The sequence below is a fragment of the Rosa rugosa genome, chromosome 1 (genome assembly GCF_958449725.1).
Source record: "Rosa rugosa chromosome 1, drRosRugo1.1, whole genome shotgun sequence".
In the NCBI taxonomy this organism is placed as follows: Eukaryota; Viridiplantae; Streptophyta; class Magnoliopsida; order Rosales; family Rosaceae; genus Rosa; species Rosa rugosa.
Genome location: NC_084820.1, coordinates 14,654,127 through 14,674,601, shown reverse-complemented (window position 1 = coordinate 14,674,601; position 20,475 = coordinate 14,654,127). Strand labels below are relative to the sequence as shown.

The 20,475-nt window shown below is 41.6% G+C and overlaps 3 protein-coding genes across 3 annotated transcripts; all 3 read right to left on the bottom strand.

The window, feature by feature from the left end:
• Positions 1 to 16: 16 nt before the first annotated feature.
• Positions 17 to 15,876, bottom strand: LOC133710069 (probable disease resistance protein At5g66900). Its single transcript, XM_062136079.1, has 7 exons — positions 13,638 to 15,876; positions 6,657 to 6,891; positions 1,584 to 1,749; positions 1,004 to 1,365; positions 665 to 867; positions 228 to 523; positions 17 to 46 (listed from the first exon to the last, which is right to left on the bottom strand). The coding sequence occupies exons 1-7, from the start codon at positions 14,314 to 14,316 to the stop codon at positions 17 to 19; spliced, it is 1,971 nt and encodes a 656-aa protein (XP_061992063.1). The 5' UTR covers positions 14,317 to 15,876.
• Positions 10,799 to 13,639, bottom strand: LOC133720110 (uncharacterized). The gene is made up of 2 exons (XM_062146293.1): positions 12,380 to 13,639; positions 10,799 to 11,983 (listed from the first exon to the last, which is right to left on the bottom strand). The coding sequence occupies exon 2, from the start codon at positions 11,980 to 11,982 to the stop codon at positions 10,876 to 10,878; it is 1,107 nt and encodes a 368-aa protein (XP_062002277.1). The 5' UTR covers position 11,983; positions 12,380 to 13,639; the 3' UTR covers positions 10,799 to 10,875.
• Positions 15,877 to 15,938: 62 nt separating the features above from the next.
• Positions 15,939 to 19,807, bottom strand: LOC133720100 (probable disease resistance protein At5g66900). Its single transcript, XM_062146287.1, has 6 exons — positions 19,661 to 19,807; positions 18,734 to 19,511; positions 18,062 to 18,462; positions 17,473 to 17,837; positions 17,112 to 17,323; positions 15,939 to 16,964 (listed from the first exon to the last, which is right to left on the bottom strand). The coding sequence occupies exons 2-6, from the start codon at positions 19,482 to 19,484 to the stop codon at positions 16,129 to 16,131; spliced, it is 2,565 nt and encodes an 854-aa protein (XP_062002271.1). The 5' UTR covers positions 19,485 to 19,511; positions 19,661 to 19,807; the 3' UTR covers positions 15,939 to 16,128.
• Between the last annotated feature and the right edge of the window lie 668 nt (positions 19,808 to 20,475).

Sequence of the window (20,475 nt, the reverse complement as noted above, 5' to 3'; positions counted from 1 at the left end):
TCTCTTGAGTGAGCTTTCATTTCAAGTCTAGACGAACAAATTGAACCTAGCGATTCAAGGATTTTCACCTCAAAAATATTGGTAGCTTCCGCTGTGTTTTGCGAAAAGTTTTTCAAACTAAATGCCTAGCGGTCCTCTAGAATGTGAACTAAGCATTCGGTTTATGTTTTAGAGACTCGCGGCACTGTGACGTGCTTAAGCTGGTGAGGTGCAGCTTGGGGCGTTACACTACACATGAATAAAGAGATCTTCTTTACACTCTTCAACTGTATGCAATTCTTGGTTATGGAAGGAATTGAAATTCGCTCTAGTCTGATTCTCTTCAGATTTGGCAAGGAATCCAGTAGTTGAAAGTTACTCAATTCAGCTGGCAAGGAACCATTATTTGTGACTATTAGGACCTTCAAGTTTTTCATGTCCCCCACAAATTTGGGTAAAGCATGGTTCTCTGACTGAAAATTCAAAACTAGAACCTCAACATCTGAAAGTTGAATCTTGTGCATGTCTGTTGAGAAGACTCCATCTGCAAATATATGCTATACCATGTCAGTGTGGGAGAAATGGAATGTGAAAGTTATTAAGTTTTGTGCGTGTCTCCATTTGCATGTGCTTGTATGTATTTGTGCATGTATATATCTACTAAAGAGAAGGATTATGGGACAACCAGAGGAGATGGATAATATGCGAGTCTGAAAGGATTGATTCTGTTCTGTCAACTTCTTAGGTACTTTGTCTCCACATTTGTCTAAAATCAGCCTCGTTTTATTTGGATCTAATTTCGCTTGGAAGATAGCTAGATCCCTGAGCACATCATGCTGGGAGACAAAGTGTTCACTGTAGTATCCATCCGCCTCCATCTTTTCCTTCCTAGTAATGATCAAAACTAAGTTTCTTAGAGTTCTTAGCAAACGTATTACAATGCAAACTTAGAAGTAGCCTACAAGATTTCTAGGATAAAATTGCATGACAATATCATAAAAGGGAGACAAAGTTGCGTACATACCTTGTGACTACAAGATTAGCCAGGCTTCGGCTGGAAAGCTCCTGGAGGTATTGAATGGAAAGAAAATCTTCATCTAGGCCGTATAACTCTGCCCACATATCAATCAGAGCAACAGCTGGGATTCTTTGATCTTCAGGAAATGCACCCAGGTCCAAAAAGCATTTCTTGATAGTTTGATCTTTTTCATCCAAGGCGTCTAAGCTACTTTTGAGGCAAAGAAGCACTTCAGTCTCGGTATCAAAAATAGAAGCACCTTTGGACCAGTCGCTTAGTTTTTTAAGCCATGATTCTGTAAATTTTCCACAGAGAGATTTTCCGACCACTTCAATAGCAAGTGGACATCCCTTACAACGCCTTACTATCTGTAGTCCAATTTTGTAGATTCACGTCACTTTGAAAAATTCTATCTATATTGTTGTTCTTATTTCTGTTTCAGTATATGAGCAAGCATATTTGTAGGATATTTGGTAGCTAGATACTAGTGTTAGTGTATCAGCAAGCATAAATATAGGATATTTTGTAGCTAGATACTGTAAATAAGCAAAGCATATATATCGTGCATTATAGACTACGAAATCACCTTGTCCTGAAGATTTTCTGGAACATTATAGCTCTTATCTCCCCGGATTGCTGAATGCCGAAAAAGAGTCATCGCATCTTTGTGAGTCAATGCATTTAAAGGATATTGAGAACCAAAACTTGGAAATGAAGATCTTGATGTCACCAAGATACTGAAATTTGATTGTTGTTTAAGGATAATAGAATTGAGAGAGAATTGTAGAGAGAGATGTGTATTATTATTGAGAATAGGAGCCCTATATATAGGGATTACAAAGTGCTAGTTCTAATGTTACAAGGAATACCAATCCGTGTAGGATTGGGAAATCTAGAACCTTCTCTCCTATTGCTACTCCTAGTTTGATAAGGCACACTAAATCGGTATTCCTTCAACACTCCCCCTTGTGCCGCTTCAAACTTGGTGGTGACGCTTCATCCGTTGCCTCGTTAAAAACCTTGCCAGGTAACAAAAACCCTGTGGGATAAAAATAACCCTGGTCGAAGGACAAAAAGAGCACAACACGTCTTTCACTCTTCGAGATCGAACATGTAGACATCATAACTCCCCCTGATGTCGATATCTCCCCCTGATTGCTACAATCGTGGGAGTTCGGATAACTTTCTCAATCCGATGCTCTTCACATGTTTCTCGAATGTGGATTTAGGTAACGACTTAGTGAATAAGTCCGCTACATTATCCTCTGATCGAATTTGATTCACTTCAATCTTTAGAAGTGATTGTTGTTGCTGATTATAAAAGAACTTAGGCGATATATGCTTGGTGCTGTCGCCTTTGATGAAACCTAACTTCATTTGTTCAATACAAGCTGCATTATCCTCATAAATGCATGTAGGTTCATCTGTGGTAGACTTCAAACCACAACTTCCTTGAATATGTCGAATCACAGACCTTAGCCATATACATTCACGAACGGCTTCATGTAGAGCAATAATCTCTGCATGATTCGAGGAAGTAGCAACAAGGGTCTGTTTCGTAGACCTCCAAGATATAGCAGTGCTTCCCATGGTAAAGACATAACCTGTTTGGGAGCGACCTTTGTGAGGGTCAGAGAGGTACCCTGCATCAGCAAATCCCATCAAAACATCATTGTCGTTTTGATGGAGGGAGATAGGGTGAGGCCGGCCACCCTTGATGGTGGTGGCGGCGTTGGCGGCAACATGGCCGGCCACTATGTTGTGGTGGACGGCGGCTTCATGCCTAATGGGGTCCGATCCCATTCTTCCGTCATTCCTTTTCTCTCTGTAGGGATAAAATAGGCCCATATCAATCGTACCTCCTGGGTATCGAAAGATTGTCTTTTCACCAATCCAATGGCGGCGTGTTGGCGCAGAGCTATGTCGAGCTAACAAGTTCACTGCGAATGAGATATCCGGTCTTGTGCATTGAGCTAAGTACAATAATGCGCCTATTGCACTTAAATAGGGCACTTCGGCCTCTAATGCTTATTCGTCCTCATCCTTTGGACGAAACGGATCTTTTTCGGGCTCAAGACTACGACCGATCATGGGAGTACTCACAGGCTTTGCTTTATCTTCATTAAAGCGCCTTAGGATTTTCTGAGTATATGCAGACTGATGGATCAAAATCCCATCACTACGGTGCTCGAGTTCTAAACCGAGACAAAACCGTGTTTTCCCAATATCTTTCATCTCAAATTCGGATTTCAAGTATTTAGCAGTTTCCTTCAACTCATCTAGAGTTCCAATTAGGTTCATGTCATCGACATAAACTGCTACGATTGCAAATCCGGAACTTGTTCTCTTAATGAACACGCATGGGCATATTTCATTGTTAATATATCCCTTCCCAATCAAGTAGTCACTTAGACGGTTATACCACATCCGTCCGGATTGTTTTAATCCATATAGTGAGCGTTTTAATCTTATTGAAAACGCGCTCCGTGGTTTAGAGCCACTTGATTTGGGTAATTGAAGTCCATCTGGAACCTTCATATATATCTCTGAATCTAGATCCCCATAGAGATATGCTGTAACCACATCCATAAGCTGCATGTCAAGTTTTTCGGAAACTACCAAACTGACAAGGTAGCGGAACGTTATAACGTCCATTACGGGAGAATATGCCTCCTCGTAGTCGATTCCAGGGCGTTGTGAGAAACCTTGAGCCACAAGGCGGGCTTTATATCTTACCACCTCATTTTTCTCATTACGCTTTCTAACAAAGACCCATTTATGGCCAACAGGCTTTACACTTGGGGGTGTCTGCGTTACAGGCCCAAATACCTGTCTCTTTGTTAGTGAATCCAATTCAACCTGGATCGCATCTTTCCATTTAGGCCAATCTGCTCTTCGTTGACATTCTTCAACAGAGCGAGGTTCGATATCATCATATTCTATAATTCCTTTTGCAATATGATATGCAAACGCATCATCAATCGCCATAGAATATCTATCCATCATCTCATGTACACTAGTGTAATTTATGGAGATCTCTCTATTCTCTGGAGTTGGTTCTGACATTGGAGCGTCCCCCAATGATGTCTCTTGGACATAACCATAATCCGGAATATTCTCATGAGATGGATTATTCACATCGATGATTAATGGATTATTTTGTGCCAAACTCGCTTTCTTTCTTGGGCGAGAATCCATCGAACCTATGGGCCTCCCGCGCTTCCTGGCAGGAGCCGTGGGCCTAGCCAAAACGTCACCATCATTGAGAGATGGGACGTTGGCGCCATGCTCATGCATTCTTGAGTTGGCGTCATGTCCTCTACTTTTAGGGACATCAATCCTTGCAGGCACGTTTGCAGCAGGTATGTGTGATCTCGTCACTTTAGCGATATCAGAAAACGCATCAGTCATCGATTCTGCTACGTTCTGAAGATCGAGAATTCTCCGCACTTCAATTTCGGACTGTGCGGTTCGGGGATCAAGATGAGACAGAGTGGGGACAGACCACGACAATTCCTGTCGTTCCTGTTGAACATTGATGTTCTTATCTCCCCCTAACGACGGGAAGACTGTCTCATCGAAGTGACAATCCGCGAATCTAGCGGTAAAGAGATCGCCTGTCAAGGGTTCTATGTAGCGGATAATCGTTGGAGAATCATATCCAACATAAATGCCTAATCGTCGTTGAGGACCCATTTTGGTGCGCTGTGGAGGCGCAATAGGCACATAAACTGCACACCCAAATATGCGTAAGTGTGAGACATTAGGCTCATACCCAGTAACCATCTGGGACGCAGAGAAGGGTTGAGTGGCAGTGGGCCTCAGACGAATAAGCACAGTTGCATGCAATATTGCATAGCCCCAAGCAGAAATAGGGAGATTGGTGCGCATCACCAATGCTCGAGCAACCATTTGTAGTCGTTTAATGGCGGCTTCTGCGAGACCATTTTGGGTGTGAACATGAGGAACTGGATGTTAGGGTTTTCTCAATCAATTTGTTCTTTTGTGTTTCCCACAATCATGCATAAATAATATGATGCAGAGAACCTCCGAACAATATTTCATAACTCTTTCAAAGTTTTAGTGAAGCAGATATTATTTCATTGTGCTTCCATGTTCGGAAAGTTGTGAATGTTACTAAAACGTTCACTAGGCGCAACCCAAAGGTTGTTAGCGTTATCCTCATTCATGTACTCAAACTGGAGGGCCATCTCATGTGGCGGTTCATCAGGGTAAATGCCCTGGAATTTTCTATCTCAGTTTGTGAGTCTTGAGCGGTTCCTTTAGAACATGGCTCTTGGATTGTAGGCAAATAAATATCCCGTGCCCGTAGAATCCAATGGAGTAAAATCGAGCTCGTTCAAGTTTGATATCCAAAAAAAGGAGAAACAAGAACGGATTAGTTTCGGAGTCAATGCTTCCACGAAAACTAGTATTAAGATTTCCGAGCCTTAATGCTACCAATAAATCGATTTCCAAGAAATTTGGATTAGACCGAAACAATGATGTTTGAATGGTCAAAATAGATGCTCACGAACGCTCTTAGTCCGTAGCATACGAACGCTCTTAGTTCGTTAAATCGATGCTTACGGACGCTCTTAGTCCGAAGTCTTACGAACGCTCTTAGTTAGTTAATTGCGTGAATCCCCACGATTCCGCTTTTCAAGAATCGAACTCACGTTATAAGAAAGGTGGGATGTAGAAGAAGGGAGGTTTTCAAGTCCCCGAGAAAAGAAGAAATATTTGAATTATAGGAACTTCAAAACTTACTCTTTTGAATACTTACTTGTATTTGGATCACGCGCGTGTCGATGCAGGCGTGATGGAGCGAAGCAATCCGAGTAGAGGCGTGCAGCGAATGTTTATAAAGTCAAGTTTGTTGAAATTCGGAGCAAATTCTCTTCTGAACAGTTTTCACTTTGATTGTTGTACTTGTCTCAAAATAACTCCGATAAGGCTGAAATTCTGAGGTCAGATGGAAGAGACAGAGATGAACAACTTTGATGAAGAAAATATTTTGATCCGAGGTTCCAAACTAGATGTTTCGGAGCCTGAAAACAGACGGACGTGCACAGGAAAGGGGAAAGGTGCAGTCTGTGTGCGTTGGTGCTGCAGGGGCAGTAGGGATGCGTGCGCAGGGGCGCGTAGGTGCTGCAGGGACAGCAGATGTGCGGCAGAGCTGCAGGAGCAGCAGGGCAGCGACGCGGGGCTGCAGACGCACGGGCGCGCAGGCGGGCAGCACAGAGCGCAGGGGCGCGTAGCGCTGGGCGCGCAAGGAGCAGGCTGCAGCGAAGGCTTGGCTAGCTAGGGCTAGGGGCTGCTGGGGCAGTAGGCACGCAAGTAGGCAGAATAGTTGCAGGCAAGTGCTTGCGGCAGATTTCGGTGATCGAGAAGAACTTTCGGGTTTTTGGTTTTTGTTTTTGTGGTTAGAACTCGTGCTGATAACGTGTTTAAGGATAATAGAATTGAGAGAGAATTATAGAGAGAGATGTGTATTATTATTGAGAATAGGAGCCCTATATATAGGGATTACAAAGTGCTAGTTCTAATGTTACAAGGAATACCAATCCGTGTAGGATTGAGAAATCTAGAACCTTCTCTCCTATTGCTACTCCTAGTTTGATAAGGCACACTAAATCGGTATTCCTTCAACAATTGTATACTCAGTTCATTAAACTTCTCAAGAAGGGATTCTGATTTAGACCAAACATCATCCAGGATGAGAAGCAAAGGAATTTGTGAGGTTTCCTTCAGAAATTCCTTCAGCCAGCTGAATGGACCATCTTCATTTGGGAATGTCGATTCCTGGGAACCCAACTTTTGACATAGTTCTTGCACAACAATGTAGTTGGACTTTGTTGAAACAGTAACAAAGATGTTCTTGGTGAATTTATCTATCCAAACACAACAAAACAAAGCTGTCACCAAGAGATTTTTCGGAATGGTCTACAAATTTAAAAGAAAGAGATGAACTATTTCTAAGCATACCACTAATTATGGATGTTAAGTATCAAAATACCAATAGTACGGCTGTCTTGAATAAGGAAGTAATCCACTTTATCTGTCTTGACAGATGTCAATTGCAGCACTCTCATATGCAAATATATGAAGAGAGTAGCACTCAATCCAGTCAAACGTGATATTCAAGTGAAGCAACAGCTTATTACCATATTTGTAGCTTAATTGATTATTGTTGTAGGAGAATAGAATTGTATAGAAAATAGTTGTGTGTATTATTGATAATAGGAGCCCTATATATAGGGAATTACAAAGTACCGTAAAGGTAATAGAGTCCGAACATAATTAGGGAATCTATAACTACTCCTATTACAACTCTACGACAAACCCTAGTTTGTAGAGGCACACCTAATGTCGATTTCCTTCAACACTCCCCCTTGTGCCGCTCAAACTTGGTGATGACGCTTTGATCGTTGCCTCACTAAAAACCTTGCCAGGTAACAAAAACCCAGTGGGACAAAAATAACCCTGGTCGAAGGGCAAAAAGAGCACAACACGTCCTTCACTCTTCGAGATCGAACATGTAGACATCATGCCTCCCCCTGATGTCAATATCTCCCCATGATTGCTACAATCATGGGAGTTCGGATAACTTTCTCAATCCGATGCTCTTCACATGTTTCTCGAAGGTGGATTTAGGTAACGACTTAGTAAATAAGTCCGCTACATTATCCTCTGATTGGATATGGTTCACTTCAATATTTAGAAGTGCTTGTTGTCATTTTGATGGAGGGGAGGAGGAGCACGGAAGGTGGCATTTTGCCTTGTGGGGTCCGATCCCACACTTCCGTCATCTCTTTTCTCTGTAGGTATAGAACAAGCCCATATCAATCGTACATCTCAAGTATTGAAAGATTGTCTTTATACCAGTCCAATGGCGTTGCGTTGGCGCATGGCTACATCTAGCCAACAAGTTCATAACAATTGAGGTGTCCGGTCTTGTATTGTGCTAAGTACAATAATGCGCCTATTGTACATGAATAAGCACTCCTGCTATTAACACGTCTTCGTCATCATCCCTGGGACGAAACGGATCCATTTTAGGGCCAAGACTATGGACGACCATGGGAGTGCATTTTTGACTTTATCAAAATGGCTAAGCATCTATTGACACGGTATACAAAACTGTGTTCTCCCAAGGTCTTTCCTCTCAAACTCGGATTTCAGGTGTTCAGCGGTTTTCCTTAACTCACAAGGGTTCCAATTATGTTTATCAACATAAACCGCGACAATTGCAAATCCGGAACTTGTCATGGAAACGCGTGGGCATAGTTCATCATATCCCTTCCCAATCAAGTAGTCATTTTAGTGAGCATTTCAACCTCGTTGCAAATGCGCTCCGTGGTCTAGAGCCACTTGACTTGGGTAAATAAAGTCCACAAGAACCTTCATTATATTCCGTATCTAGATCCCCATAGAGATACGTAGTGACCACATTCGTAAGCTGCATGTTCAGTTATTTGGAAACTACCAAACTGACAAGGTAGTGGAGTGCAATGACATCAATTACGAGAGAATATGTCTTCTCGTAGTCGATTCCAGGGCGTTGTGAGAAACCTTGCGCCATAAGGCGAGATTGCCATCTCTTTCTCTCATCACGCTATCTAACGAAGACCTATTAATGTCAATAGGTTTTATGTTAGGAGGTGTTGGCATCTCAGGCCCGAAATCATTCCTCTTCGTTAGTGAATCCAATTCAACCTGGATCGCATCTTTCCATTTAGGCCAATTTTCTCTACGTTGGCATTCTTCAACGGAGTACGGTTCGATGTCATTGGTCTCAACAATTCCACGTCCTCATGTACACTAGTGTAGTTCGTAGAGATCTCTATATTCTCAGGAATTGGTTCTAACATTGAGGCGTCCCTCAACGATGTCTCTTGGACATAACCACAATCCAAAATATTCTCATGAGACGGATTTTGAGTATCAATGATCAATGGATCAAGTTGTGCCAAACTCGCTCTCTTCTTAGGGCGAGATTTCATCGAACCTATGGGTCTCCTACTCTTTCTAGCGGGACCCATGGCCTATGACGCCATTATGCCACCTTTGTGGCGTCACCATACTACCATCCATGGTAGTGGTGCAGTACCCATATTCTCTGGGTGGCACCATGTCCTCTTGTGGGGACATCAATCCTTGCAGGCATGTTTGCAGCAGGTATATGTGATCTCGTCACTTTTAGGGGATCAAGATGAGACATAGTGGGGACAGACCACGACAATTCCTGTCGTTCCTGTTGAACATTGACGTTCTAATCTCCCCCTAACGACGGGAAGACTGTCTCATCAAAGTGACAATTCGCAAATCCAGCGAAATAGAGATCGCCTGTCAAGGGTTCTACATAGCGGACTTATAGTTGGAGACTCATGTCCAACAAATATATATATATATGCATTCGTTGCAATGACTCATGTTGATGCGCTGTGGCGGCGCAATTGGCACATGAACCGCACACTCAAATATGCATAAATACGAGATATTAGACTCGAACCCAGTCACTATCTGTAACGCAAATAAAAGTTGAGTGGCTGCTATGAGTCGTAGACGAATTAGCATAGATGCATGCGATATTGCATAACCCAAGCGGAAATATTGGTGCGCATTACCAATGTCCGGGCTACCATCGTAGTCGTTTAATGGTAGCTTTTCAGCTAGACCAATTGGGTGTGGACATGGAAATATGATACTTGATATCAATACCCGATGATATGCAATAGTCATCGAAAATTGTCGATGTAAACTCTCTAGCATTATCAAGTCAAATTGACTGAATGGGATGATCTGAGTAGTGAGCCCGTAGCCATATGTTATGTGCTAGGAGTGTAGTATAAGCAGCATTATGAGTGGATAATGGCACAACACGTGACCAGCGTGTTTGCGTATCAACCAACACCATAAAACATCTATACGGTCCGCAAGTTGGTTGATCAAATCCATAGAATTCCCTTAGATTCTTTGTAAGAAAGGAATTATTTCCTCAATCTCCTTTGCATAGGATGGTCTCAATCCTAAATAACAGGCTTTACAGAACGAAACATGGGCTTTATAATCAACCAATGAAGGTTTTGGTGAAGCCATAATGTCACAATAGACTTGAGAAGTAGAGAGAGGAGTTTATGGCGTCAATGCCATGTATTTGCCGCAGGGGGTAGGCGGCGCCGGCCATGTATGGCCGGTCTTTGCACAATCATGGCGCTATGAGGCGCATGTGCAGCTCCTCGAACCAATTCGTGGTTCTTACTTTTCTTCGTTCTGAAAATGGATGTCCGTGTAAAGTCTTTAATACACGGATCATCATGTCAAAGCCTATATGTGTCAAAATTCCATAAGTCGTCTCTCATGACATGGTTAGATTCAATAACTCAAATAGTGGTTGCATACAACCCACTAGAGCGACACATAAGTTTCTCTAATACTCGTTTATGTCTGTAGTCATTAGAGGTGATGCAAAAGAACTCTGTCCATTCTCATAATGTGTTTCCACAGGAAAACCATTGGCTCTTATATAATAAAGTTCGAATTAAGGTATGTCCAAGACATTAAGTAAAAGAATTGACACTTTATTAATAGCCAATGATTACATCAAAGTTTCCAAAATCTAATCCAAAATAAAATCAAAGTAAGACACATTGTAGTCACTCTATCCATTTGGTAACTCCAATCAAATATGACCAGGAAAGTAGAGAGAGATGTTGGTGGAGCGAGGCTCTCTTAAGTACCAATAATCTCAATGACTTTCCTAGACATCACATTTTATTGGGTCCGCCACATAAGAAAGAGTTAAGACAATTGTCATTTATTGACTAAGGCAAATTACCATTACAAAAGTTCTTGGAAAAATAAAAAGGACTAATCTAATCAAAGTCTGTTGCATCCATGTGCAATTCATCTTCAGCTTTGAAGTCCTCTATGGTGAGATTGACATCTCCACCATCTTCTTCTTCTTCTGCAAGGTACACTTCTTGCTCTCTCATGTCCCTATATGCCATGTATCTTGCAGCTAGTTCCTCGCTTGCCTTGCATTGCTTGAACCAATGCTCAATTGATCCACATCGATGACACTCATCATTGTGGTTGCCTCCCTTTAATTGAGGTGCACGTTGTGCACGTTGCGGGCGTTCCCTAGGAGGGTTGGTGCCACCACCACGACCCATGGCGCCACCATTACGGCTAGGGATACCACGACCCCCTCTCCCACGTGTAGCATGACCACCACGTGTATCCACACCAAACTTGCGGTTTCCTTCCTGGTTAGGGCGGTTATATGGGCCCATACGTCCCTCATGTCCCTTATTAGGGTTCCGCTCCTTGCGCCCTCCTTTGGGTGCATTATAATTCGCCTCATGAACGCTCTTAGTTCCAATGGGCCTTGAATTATAATTCCTCACGAGTATATTATCATGTTTCTCAGCTACAGATATGATATTGATAAGCTGATGAAACCTCGTGATCCGTCCAGCATTGACCTCAGTACGGTATTGCTTTGATACCACAATGGCTGAAACGGGGAAGGTGGAGAGAGTTTTCTCAATTAACTCTTGCTCTGTGACAGGTTGTCCACAGAATCTCAACATGGATTGTAAGCGAAGAGCTTCTAAATTGTAATCAGTAACAGACTTGAAGTCAGCAAAGCGCAGATTGTTCCATTGAACCTTCAAGTCAGGGAGGAGGGAATCTTGGACATTGCCAAAACGCTCTTCTAGCGCTACCCATAGCTCTCTTGCATCCTTAATCGACATATACTCCAATCTGAGTGTTTTGTCCATATGACGTCGCATCAAGATAACTGCTTGAGCATTCTTTGCAGATGTTCTGATGAACACAAGATCCGGGTTAGGTGCCTGGATTATGGGTAATATTCCCTTTGAAGTGAGATGGTTCTCAACATCGGTTACCCAACTGTGGTAATCCGAGCCTGTTGAGTCAAGCATGGGAAAGTCGAGTCTAGGTTCATTCGACATCCTGAAAATAAGAAGAGAAGATATATTAGTTTCGGAGCTAAACTTCCACGAAAACTAAATAATAAGATTTCCGAGCTATGCTACCAAGAAATCAATTTCCAAGAATCTCTTTTGGATTAGACCAAACAATGATGTTTTAATATGGTCACGATTTGATGCTTACGGACGCTCTTAGTCCAAGCATTATGAACACTCTTAGTTCATACGAACGCTCTTAGTTCGTTTAATTATGAACACTCTTAGTTCATACGAACACTCTTAGTTAGTTAAGCGCGAATCCCCACAATTCCGCTTTGTTAAATACTCAAAACTATTTGGCAACATATATTCCAATATTTGCAGAAAATAAAAGAAATTTAAATACAAGAAAGCAGCAACCTTAATTATAAAAACTTACGTGATTGTTCTTGGCTTGAAGACACGCGCGTGTTGATGCAGGCGGGTAGCTAAATTAAGATCGCTGGAATCTGGTCGGAAATTAGCAGTTGGTGGGCTGCCCTTCTCCCTTCCCTGTTTTTTTTTTTTCTTCCTCCTTTTTTTTTTCTTTCCGGGCCCAGCCCTTTCCCTTTTTTTTTCTCTTTTTCTTTTTTTTCGGGGCCCAGCCCTTTCCCGTTTTTTCTTTTTTTTTTCTCGGTCTTCTTCTTCTTTCTTTCGTTCGTTCTTCTTCCTCCTAGGCTGCAGGCGGACTGGGCTGCTGCTGGTGGTGCAAATCGGAGGCGGTGCTGCTAGTGGGTTGCTGCTGCAGTTCGCCGGTGGTATGGGTGCAGGGAAGCAGCGTAGTGGTGCTCGGGGTTGCGGGGCTGCTTAGCGGTGCTCGGGGTCGCAGCGTACTGCAGGGCTGCTGAGCGGGCTGCGGGGTCGCGGTAGGCTGGCAGGGTCGTGCAGTAGGAGCAGCGCGGTGGCAGGGAGGCAGCAGCGCGCAGGTTTTGCGGTAGGCAGGAAGCAGTGCGGGCAGCAGGGGCTGCAGTGGGCTGCTGGAGTGAGGCTGGTGTGCGGAGCCGCAGGCGTCTGGGCGCGGGGGCGCTGGGGAGGAGGCCGGCCGGGCTGGGCTGCTGGGTTTGCAGGTACTGCTGGAGAGGTTCGGCCGGTGAGGTGAGATGAGGTGAGGCCGGAATGGAGATTTTTTTTTTTTTTTTTTGGGTTGGCGGCAGAGAAGAAAAAGGTTTTTTTCTTCTAGGGTTTTTTTTTTTTTTTTTTCTGAAGCTAGGGTTAGAACTCGTGCTGATAACGTGTTGTAGGAGAATAGAATTGTATAGAAAATAGTTGTGTGTATTATTGATAATAGGAGCCCTATATATAGGGAATTACAAAGTACCGTAAAGGTAATAGAGTCCGAACATAATTAGGGAATCTATAACTACTCCTATTACAACTCTACGACAAACCCTAGTTTGTAGAGGCACACCTAATGTCGATTTCCTTCAACAATTATGAAGTTACATAGAAAGCTCAAATTTCTCTAACAGCCTAGATTAGATGCATGTGAGTTCAGTTATTGTCAACTACAGGATTCAAATTATTAAATGTGTATGATACCTATCTTCAGAATCAAATGCCACTAATGCAGATCAAATGATGTTAAATTTCAGATCACCACTACTCCGAAGCTTTTCAAGAAACAAAAAGAATTAAAGTATAGCATCATCATATAATACCTTTGACCTCATGATCATGATAAAACATTTTAGCCAAAGTGGTTTTGCCAGACCCTCCAGGAGCTGTTATTACAAGCATTGACCCGCCATCCTTAAGAAGCTTCATCTTCAATTCCTTCAAATGCTTGTCCAGTCCCACTGTCAAACGTGGAAGCTCAGGTACTTCAGTACTCATCCAGGCTTTAGGTTCCCCAGGTTGATTTTGTATCACAATTCGGTCCAATTTCTCCTCTATAGTCTCTACCAAAGTCTCCACATTCTTCAACCTATCTGCAGTCTCCTTTGCAACCCCTGCATTCTCCTTCACCTCTCTTGCAATGTCCTTCACATCCCTGCCGGTCTGCACGTTCAGTATAACTAACTCACTTTCTAGACTTTTCTCCCATTCAATAAGTTCGTTGGCGTATTTGTACTTCTTGAAGACCTTCCACACCCGAAACTTTGAGCACTTGCCAATGAGCTTAATGCCAGACTCCATAACTCCAGTTAAACCTGTTAGTTCCTTCCTTGAGCGATCTAATACCTCATTATTCTGCACCATGTCTCGGATCACCGGCTTTAGAGCTTCTAGCTTGGCTTCGATGCCTTCAAGTTTCCCTTTAAATTCAATATTCTTCTTGATGAGGTCTTTAAAGACAATGTACAGCTCATCGAAAAGTTTATCCACTGGATTGACCATTCCTAACACCAATATCAGATCAATATTATAACACAAAGAGGGCAGATATGATTAGAAAAACTGAGACCACTAAAATTTGGAATCCAATATCATGAATTTCATTTGGAACCCATGTAAACAATAAACATGAGACCCAAAAAAGCAATCAAAACTATTCTTTTTTCTTGGTTAGTTGTTGATCACGCAAAACAGGCAAGAATATTAGATGTTCTTCTCTAATCAGAAAAGAACAAAATGTTGGTCTGCGACTCACCAACTCAGTGCCTCTGGAATTTGGCACTATGATAATATACAGTAATAATTCATTGGGGATTGAGGAAGCTCCATAGATTTCTGAATGACTTCAACATTGAATCCCAGATAGAGACTTAAAACTTAAGCAAGCAAACGCGGATTGACTCTACGGGAGATTGGGTGACTTGATGTTTTTGTTTTTTTCTTTTTGGTCTAAAGGGAACTTGAGGCTTAACCAGCCAAAGCTTTAAAGAAAAAAGCTTGAGCAAGCAACTTCCTCGCTCTTTCATGGTGAGAAATATTAACCCACCTACCACATATTATAATCTCTCCCTATCTTAACGACATCTTCCAAGTCTCCTTGAAAATGTTAAGAGTGATAGTTTAATGGAATCTTCTCATTTCTATCATACTATACAAAAATACTAATTACCAGAGGACATGTTACTGCTGTTGTATAATACTAATAACTAACACTAGCATAGGTTTTGATAGAAACAGTGCTACAAATTGGCGTGATCACGCCAAGATATAGATTTTATAGATCATCTAGCAAATCACCCATGATATTAAACTGAACTGCTCAGATATTGAAAATTTTCCATGGAATTCACAACTGGGAACTGATGTCATAAAATGTCTGAAAGAAAGTGCCTACTACATTGCTATATTGTCGTACTATGCATTTATAAGAATACAAAACCAAATCTAAAAAGGAGAAGGAAATGACGGAGGGAAATCATGAGTCATACACACAGAGCTCCAATGTCCCCTGCATAGAGAAACTGAAGAGAGAGTGCAGAGAGGAAAAGAAGCCTCAATTGATGAGCATGAGTGTTTGAAATGGCTTGATTCGAAGAAACCAGATTCAGTTGTGTATGTCTGTTTCGAGAGTGTGGCCAAATTCAATTCCACTCAGCACAAGGAGATTGAAATGACTCTAGAAGCTGCTGGGCAGGACTTCTTTTGCGTGGTGAGGAAAGGCAAAGATGAGTAGTTGCCTGTAGGATTTAAAGAGAGGATGGAAGGCAAGGGACTGATCATCAGAGGTTGGGCTCCTCAGGTTTTGATTATTGATCATCCAAGTGTTGGTGGGTTTGTGACTCATTGTGTCTGCAATTCCACATTGGAAGGAATTTCTGTTTGGGTTGTCTATGGTGACATGGACTGTGTCTGCTGGGCAATTTTACAATGAGTAGTTGGCCACCCAAGTACTGAAGATTGGAGCTGGAGCTGGTGCTCAGAAATGGATTAGGTTTTTGGGGATAGGAAGGAAAGTGGAACATCTAGCGAATCAGCCATCACATCCAGCAATGCCTAATCCACTGCTGTACTCTTTTTATATGCAATATGATACCATAACCAAGAAAATAAAGAAGACAACGAAAGAAAGGAGAAAGGAGAGACGATGTTACATGAAGGATTATATTGTGTATTATCACATTGATTCTGAAAATTACAACACAACAATGGTATTATATATGCAGACAAAATATCTGATGCTTTTTGCAAAAGCAGAAGATTAAATCTAAAAAGCAGAGGGAAATGAGGGGAAAAGGAACCATACATACACAGCTCTCAAAACTGAAACTTGGGAAGCCAATTTAGGTTGATATTCTCTTTGACCACTACTATGTGTGTGCCTTTGATAGGTAAGAAGGGTTGCCATAAACTTTGTGTCTCATCATCACCTATCACTTTTAAATGCTCCAGATTTGAAACTGATAGAGGCAGGTCTTGCAATCTTGAGCAGTCTCTCATGTTAAGCTTTCTTAAGCTGCTCAATTCACCAAAGTCTTCAGGCAACTCCTTAATGCTGAAGCAGTAAGATATATCAAGAGATTTTAGCTTCTTGAGGTTCCCAGTCGAATCCGGCAACTTTGCTAAGTCTGTACAAGACCTTAGCCTCAACAATTCTAATTTGGCCAGCTTTCCAATATCTTCAGGCAAAGCAAGTAGCTTATGACAGTTGGTGATGCTGAGCTTCTTTAGATGAATCAAATCACTGGTGTCATCAGGCAATGCCACCAAATCATTGCAATAGTCAATGTTCACTTCCACTAGATTTGGCCATGCATGTGAAAATTGGATTGACCCATGGCTGAAAGCTTGACCAATATTACACATGAATAAAGAAATCTTCTGAAGACTATTCAATTGCATGGGGTGCTTGGCTATGGATGGAATTGAGATGCGCTCTAATCTCATTCTCTTCAACTTTGATGACGCACACAGTATATGGAAATTTGTTAATTCTGAAGGTACAACACCATAATTTGTTACTACCAGTACCTTCAACTTAACCATTTTCTCCACAAATTGGGGTAATGGATAGTTCTTGGTCTGAAAATTCAAGACTAGAACCTCAGCTTCTGGTAGTTCCATGTCGTGCCATTTTGTTGAAAACGCTCCATCTGCAAACAACATGCTATATGATGTTACTATGTGGAACAATTAAATGTCAATCACTATTTAAATATCTGTGTGTAAGTGCAAACATGCATCCATGTTCATTACTGCGCATGCATGTATAAATGCTAAAGAAAGAAAGATGGGACAACCAGTTGAGATAGATAACAGGCGAGCCTTCATGCATTGATACTTCTGTTCGCTCCACCACTTGGGAAAATTGTCTTCAGATATGTTTATAATTAGTCTTTCTCTATGTCCGGGGTCCTCTTTTCTTGTCTCATAGATAGCCAGCTCTCTAAGCAGATCATGCTGGGTAACAAAATGTTCACTGTAGTATCCATCCCCCTGCAGCTTGTCCTTCCTGTTTTTTCGTCAAAACTAAGTTATTTAGAAGGGATTCTTAAGAATATATGTAACGCAATAACAAATTATGAATAGCAATTGATCATAAGTATTAAGGAAAAATTAGAGAGAAAACATCATTGAAGACAAACATGGAAGCCAGCATACCTTGTGACTACAAGATTAGCTAGACTTCGGTTGGTGATCTGGTGGAGGTTTGCAACACACAAAATGTCTTGATCCAGTGAATCGTAAGACTCAGTCCAGATATCAATGAGGGCAGCAACAGGGATTCTTTGATCTTCAGGAAATGAACCTAGGTCTAAGAAACATTCTTTGACCACAGGCATTTCCTTATTCAAGACGTCTAAACTGGTTTGGAGGCGAAGAAGCAATTCAGTCTCTGAATCAAGAATCGAAGAATCTTTGGACCATTTAATGAGTCTTTCCTCCCAAATCTCTATAGGCTTTCCGCAAAGTGATTTTCCGGCCACTGTTATAGCGAGTGGAAATCCCTTACAGCCCTCTACTACCTGCAATTAAATTCTCTAAGATGAAGTACAATTTACTATTCAAGTTGCATACTCAAAATTCAAGTTTCTCAAAGTCATCCCCATTACAATATTTCGGTTGACTGGTTTAATTTCATTTGATTAGTAAAGGAAGCTTCAATGCATGATTAATATGGAATATCTAGCATTCTCCTACATGTATGTATATTTATGAACATATGTAGTACATTGCAACTAGAAATCACCTGTCTTGAAATATCTAGTGGAATATCCGAACTTTTTTCTCCCAAGGATGCTGCTGCATGATGAAAGAGTTTCATTGCATTGTCAAAATCCAATGACTGCAAAGTGTAAGAGCCATATCTCGGAAATTCAGATCTTGATGTCACTAAAACTTTGTAATCTTCCATTTCGAATTCAAACTTTGCAAGTAAAGAGTCTGATCCAGACCAAACATCATCCAAGACCAATAGTAAAGGGTTTTGTCCTTCTTCCCTCAGAAATTGTTGCAGCCACGTGCGTGCATTTTCGTCATTTTTAAAAGTAGGTGCCTGGTTACCCTTGCTTTGGTATAGCTCTTGTACAATAAGGTAGAAGTTTGGCGTTTTGGAAACAGTGACAAAAAATATATTGTTCTTGAATTTCTCTGTCCAACAGACATATATGCAATCTGTTAGACTGTTTCTGAGATGTCAATGTAATCGTACAATGAGATAACCAATATATCCAATTAAACTGATATCTATAGTGTAGTAAACTAATGAAGCAATTTATTAACACCATGGGAGTTATAACAAATTCATGCTTAGTCAGTCTTCCAAAGTAACAATAGTACAATACCTATCAAACAGAGCAAATGTATTTCAACTTGTTTATAACCATCATCACAATCACAAATAAATAGGAATAAGAATTACCTTGGACTTGCTCATCTTGACAGAACTTTGTTGCCAAAGTGGTTTTTCCACATCCTCCGGGAGCGGTCAGCACAACCATTGACACTCCATTGTTGAACAACTTCATCTTCAGTTCGTTCAAAGGCCCATCCAATCCAACTGTAAGAGTTGGAAGTTCAGGTACTGCACACCAAGCTTCAATTTTAGCTTCCGTTTGTATCTGCTTTATCCCAGCCTCTATATTCGAAACTCTCGCTTCCACTCGGCTGACCACCACCTGTAGATTTGCAGTGTTGGTCTCAATTTGCTCCACTCCCTCCTTTATATTGAAACTGGTCGATTCGATTTGGCTCACAGTCTTCTCTGTTCTCTTCACCGTTGTCAGGGTCTCCTTCCCATCTCTTATTGCATGAACTTTGAGCATCTCCAACTCTTCTTTAAGACTGTCATTCCATTCAAGAAGTTTCTTGGAGTACTTGTACTTTTTGTACACACTCCACACACGAACTTTGCGGCACTTGGCAACGAGCACTTTGCCCTTCTCTAGTTGGGTTTCTAGACTCGCTAGTTCTTCCTTGGGGCGATCCAGATCCTCGTTAAGTCGTGCTATCTCTTTAACCACTTGCTCCAGAGATTCGAGTGTGGATTTGACGCTTTTGAGGACGTGTTTGAACAGCACATACTTGGTGGTCAGCTCCTTGAGGCCATCATAGAGCACACTGAATAGTAATCCTGCAGCAGCCCCAGCGAAAGCATCCGCTGGATTGGCCATTTCTTATAGTAAAGTCGAAGCTGAACCCTGAATCAGAGGACCAAGAGTATGTTGGGTGATCAGAAAATGAGAAACAGTCTAGAATTTGGAATCCAATGGAATTATGGAACCCAGGAACCAATGAAGAAGAAACTTTAAAAGCAAAAAGCAATAAAAAAAATCCAGTTCTCTCTTACAGTTGGTGAGTGTCTAAGACAAGATGAAACCCATGAAGCAATGAGGAAGAGACTTAAAAGCAAAAAGCAATAAGAAAACCCAGTTCTCTCTTGCAGTTGGTGAGTATATAAAACCTGAATGGAAATTTCTGCGTTGGGAGCCCAATGACTTCTGCCATTGACTTCCTAATTTTACTACGAGATTCATGAATTTACCAAGCAAATGCCTCACTCTTACTAGGTAACTCACATGTCGTAAGGGTATAACCCACCTATCAAATTGCAGGTCAATGCCTACCACCAAATTTGCTCTAGTGAATTTCAAGGCCATACAACGTTAAAATTTAGTAACGGTGAAATTGGGTGGAAGCACCTTGCATCTTTCTTCTCAATCTTCATCGACCAAAAGTCCAAAACGAAATAGATGTGCCTATCTCCTCTCAATTCCATTCCTTCTTGAAGAAGTGAGCACGCGCAAAATCACTTGGAACAATATCTGATACACGCCATCACCTTGAAAAATTGATTATTTAAAATCAATTGGTTCTGTTTCTGACTCTGAAGAAAATTTTGGGTGTACTTAGAAAATTAAGAAACTCTGTTAAGAAGTAGTGGACCACATGTAGGCTGAGTGACCAAAGCCCATTAGCCCTAAAAACATCAAACAAGGACACGGCCACAGTCCAGTCTAAGCTACCATGAGCAACCATGTTAAATACACGGATGCTGTTACAAATACCAAAACCAAATTCTGAGAAGGAGATGGAAATTGGGAAATAGAATTGAAACACACGATCGCGCAGAGATTGCTCCAATATTTATTGAGGAAAGGTATG

Coding starts and splice junctions, on each gene's coding strand:
- LOC133720110 (XM_062146293.1), bottom strand. CDS start 11,982: ATGTCGAATGAACCTAGACTCGACTTTCCCATGCTTGACTCAACAGGC.
- LOC133710069 (XM_062136079.1), bottom strand. CDS start 14,316: ATGGTCAATCCAGTGGATAAACTTTTCGATGAGCTGTACATTGTCTTT. Junction 6,892..13,637: donor TCATGATCATGAGGTCAAAG/GTATTATATGAT, acceptor GTGTTTGGATAG/ATAAATTCACCAAGAACATC. Junction 1,366..1,583: donor CAGAAAATCTTCAGGACAAG/GTGATTTCGTAG, acceptor ATTGGACTACAG/ATAGTAAGGCGTTGTAAGGG.
- LOC133720100 (XM_062146287.1), bottom strand. CDS start 19,484: ATGGCCAATCCAGCGGATGCTTTCGCTGGGGCTGCTGCAGGATTACTA. Junction 18,463..18,733: donor TCAAGATGAGCAAGTCCAAG/GTAATTCTTATT, acceptor TCTGTTGGACAG/AGAAATTCAAGAACAATATA. Junction 17,324..17,472: donor GCTAATCTTGTAGTCACAAG/GTATGCTGGCTT, acceptor ACGAAAAAACAG/GAAGGACAAGCTGCAGGGGG.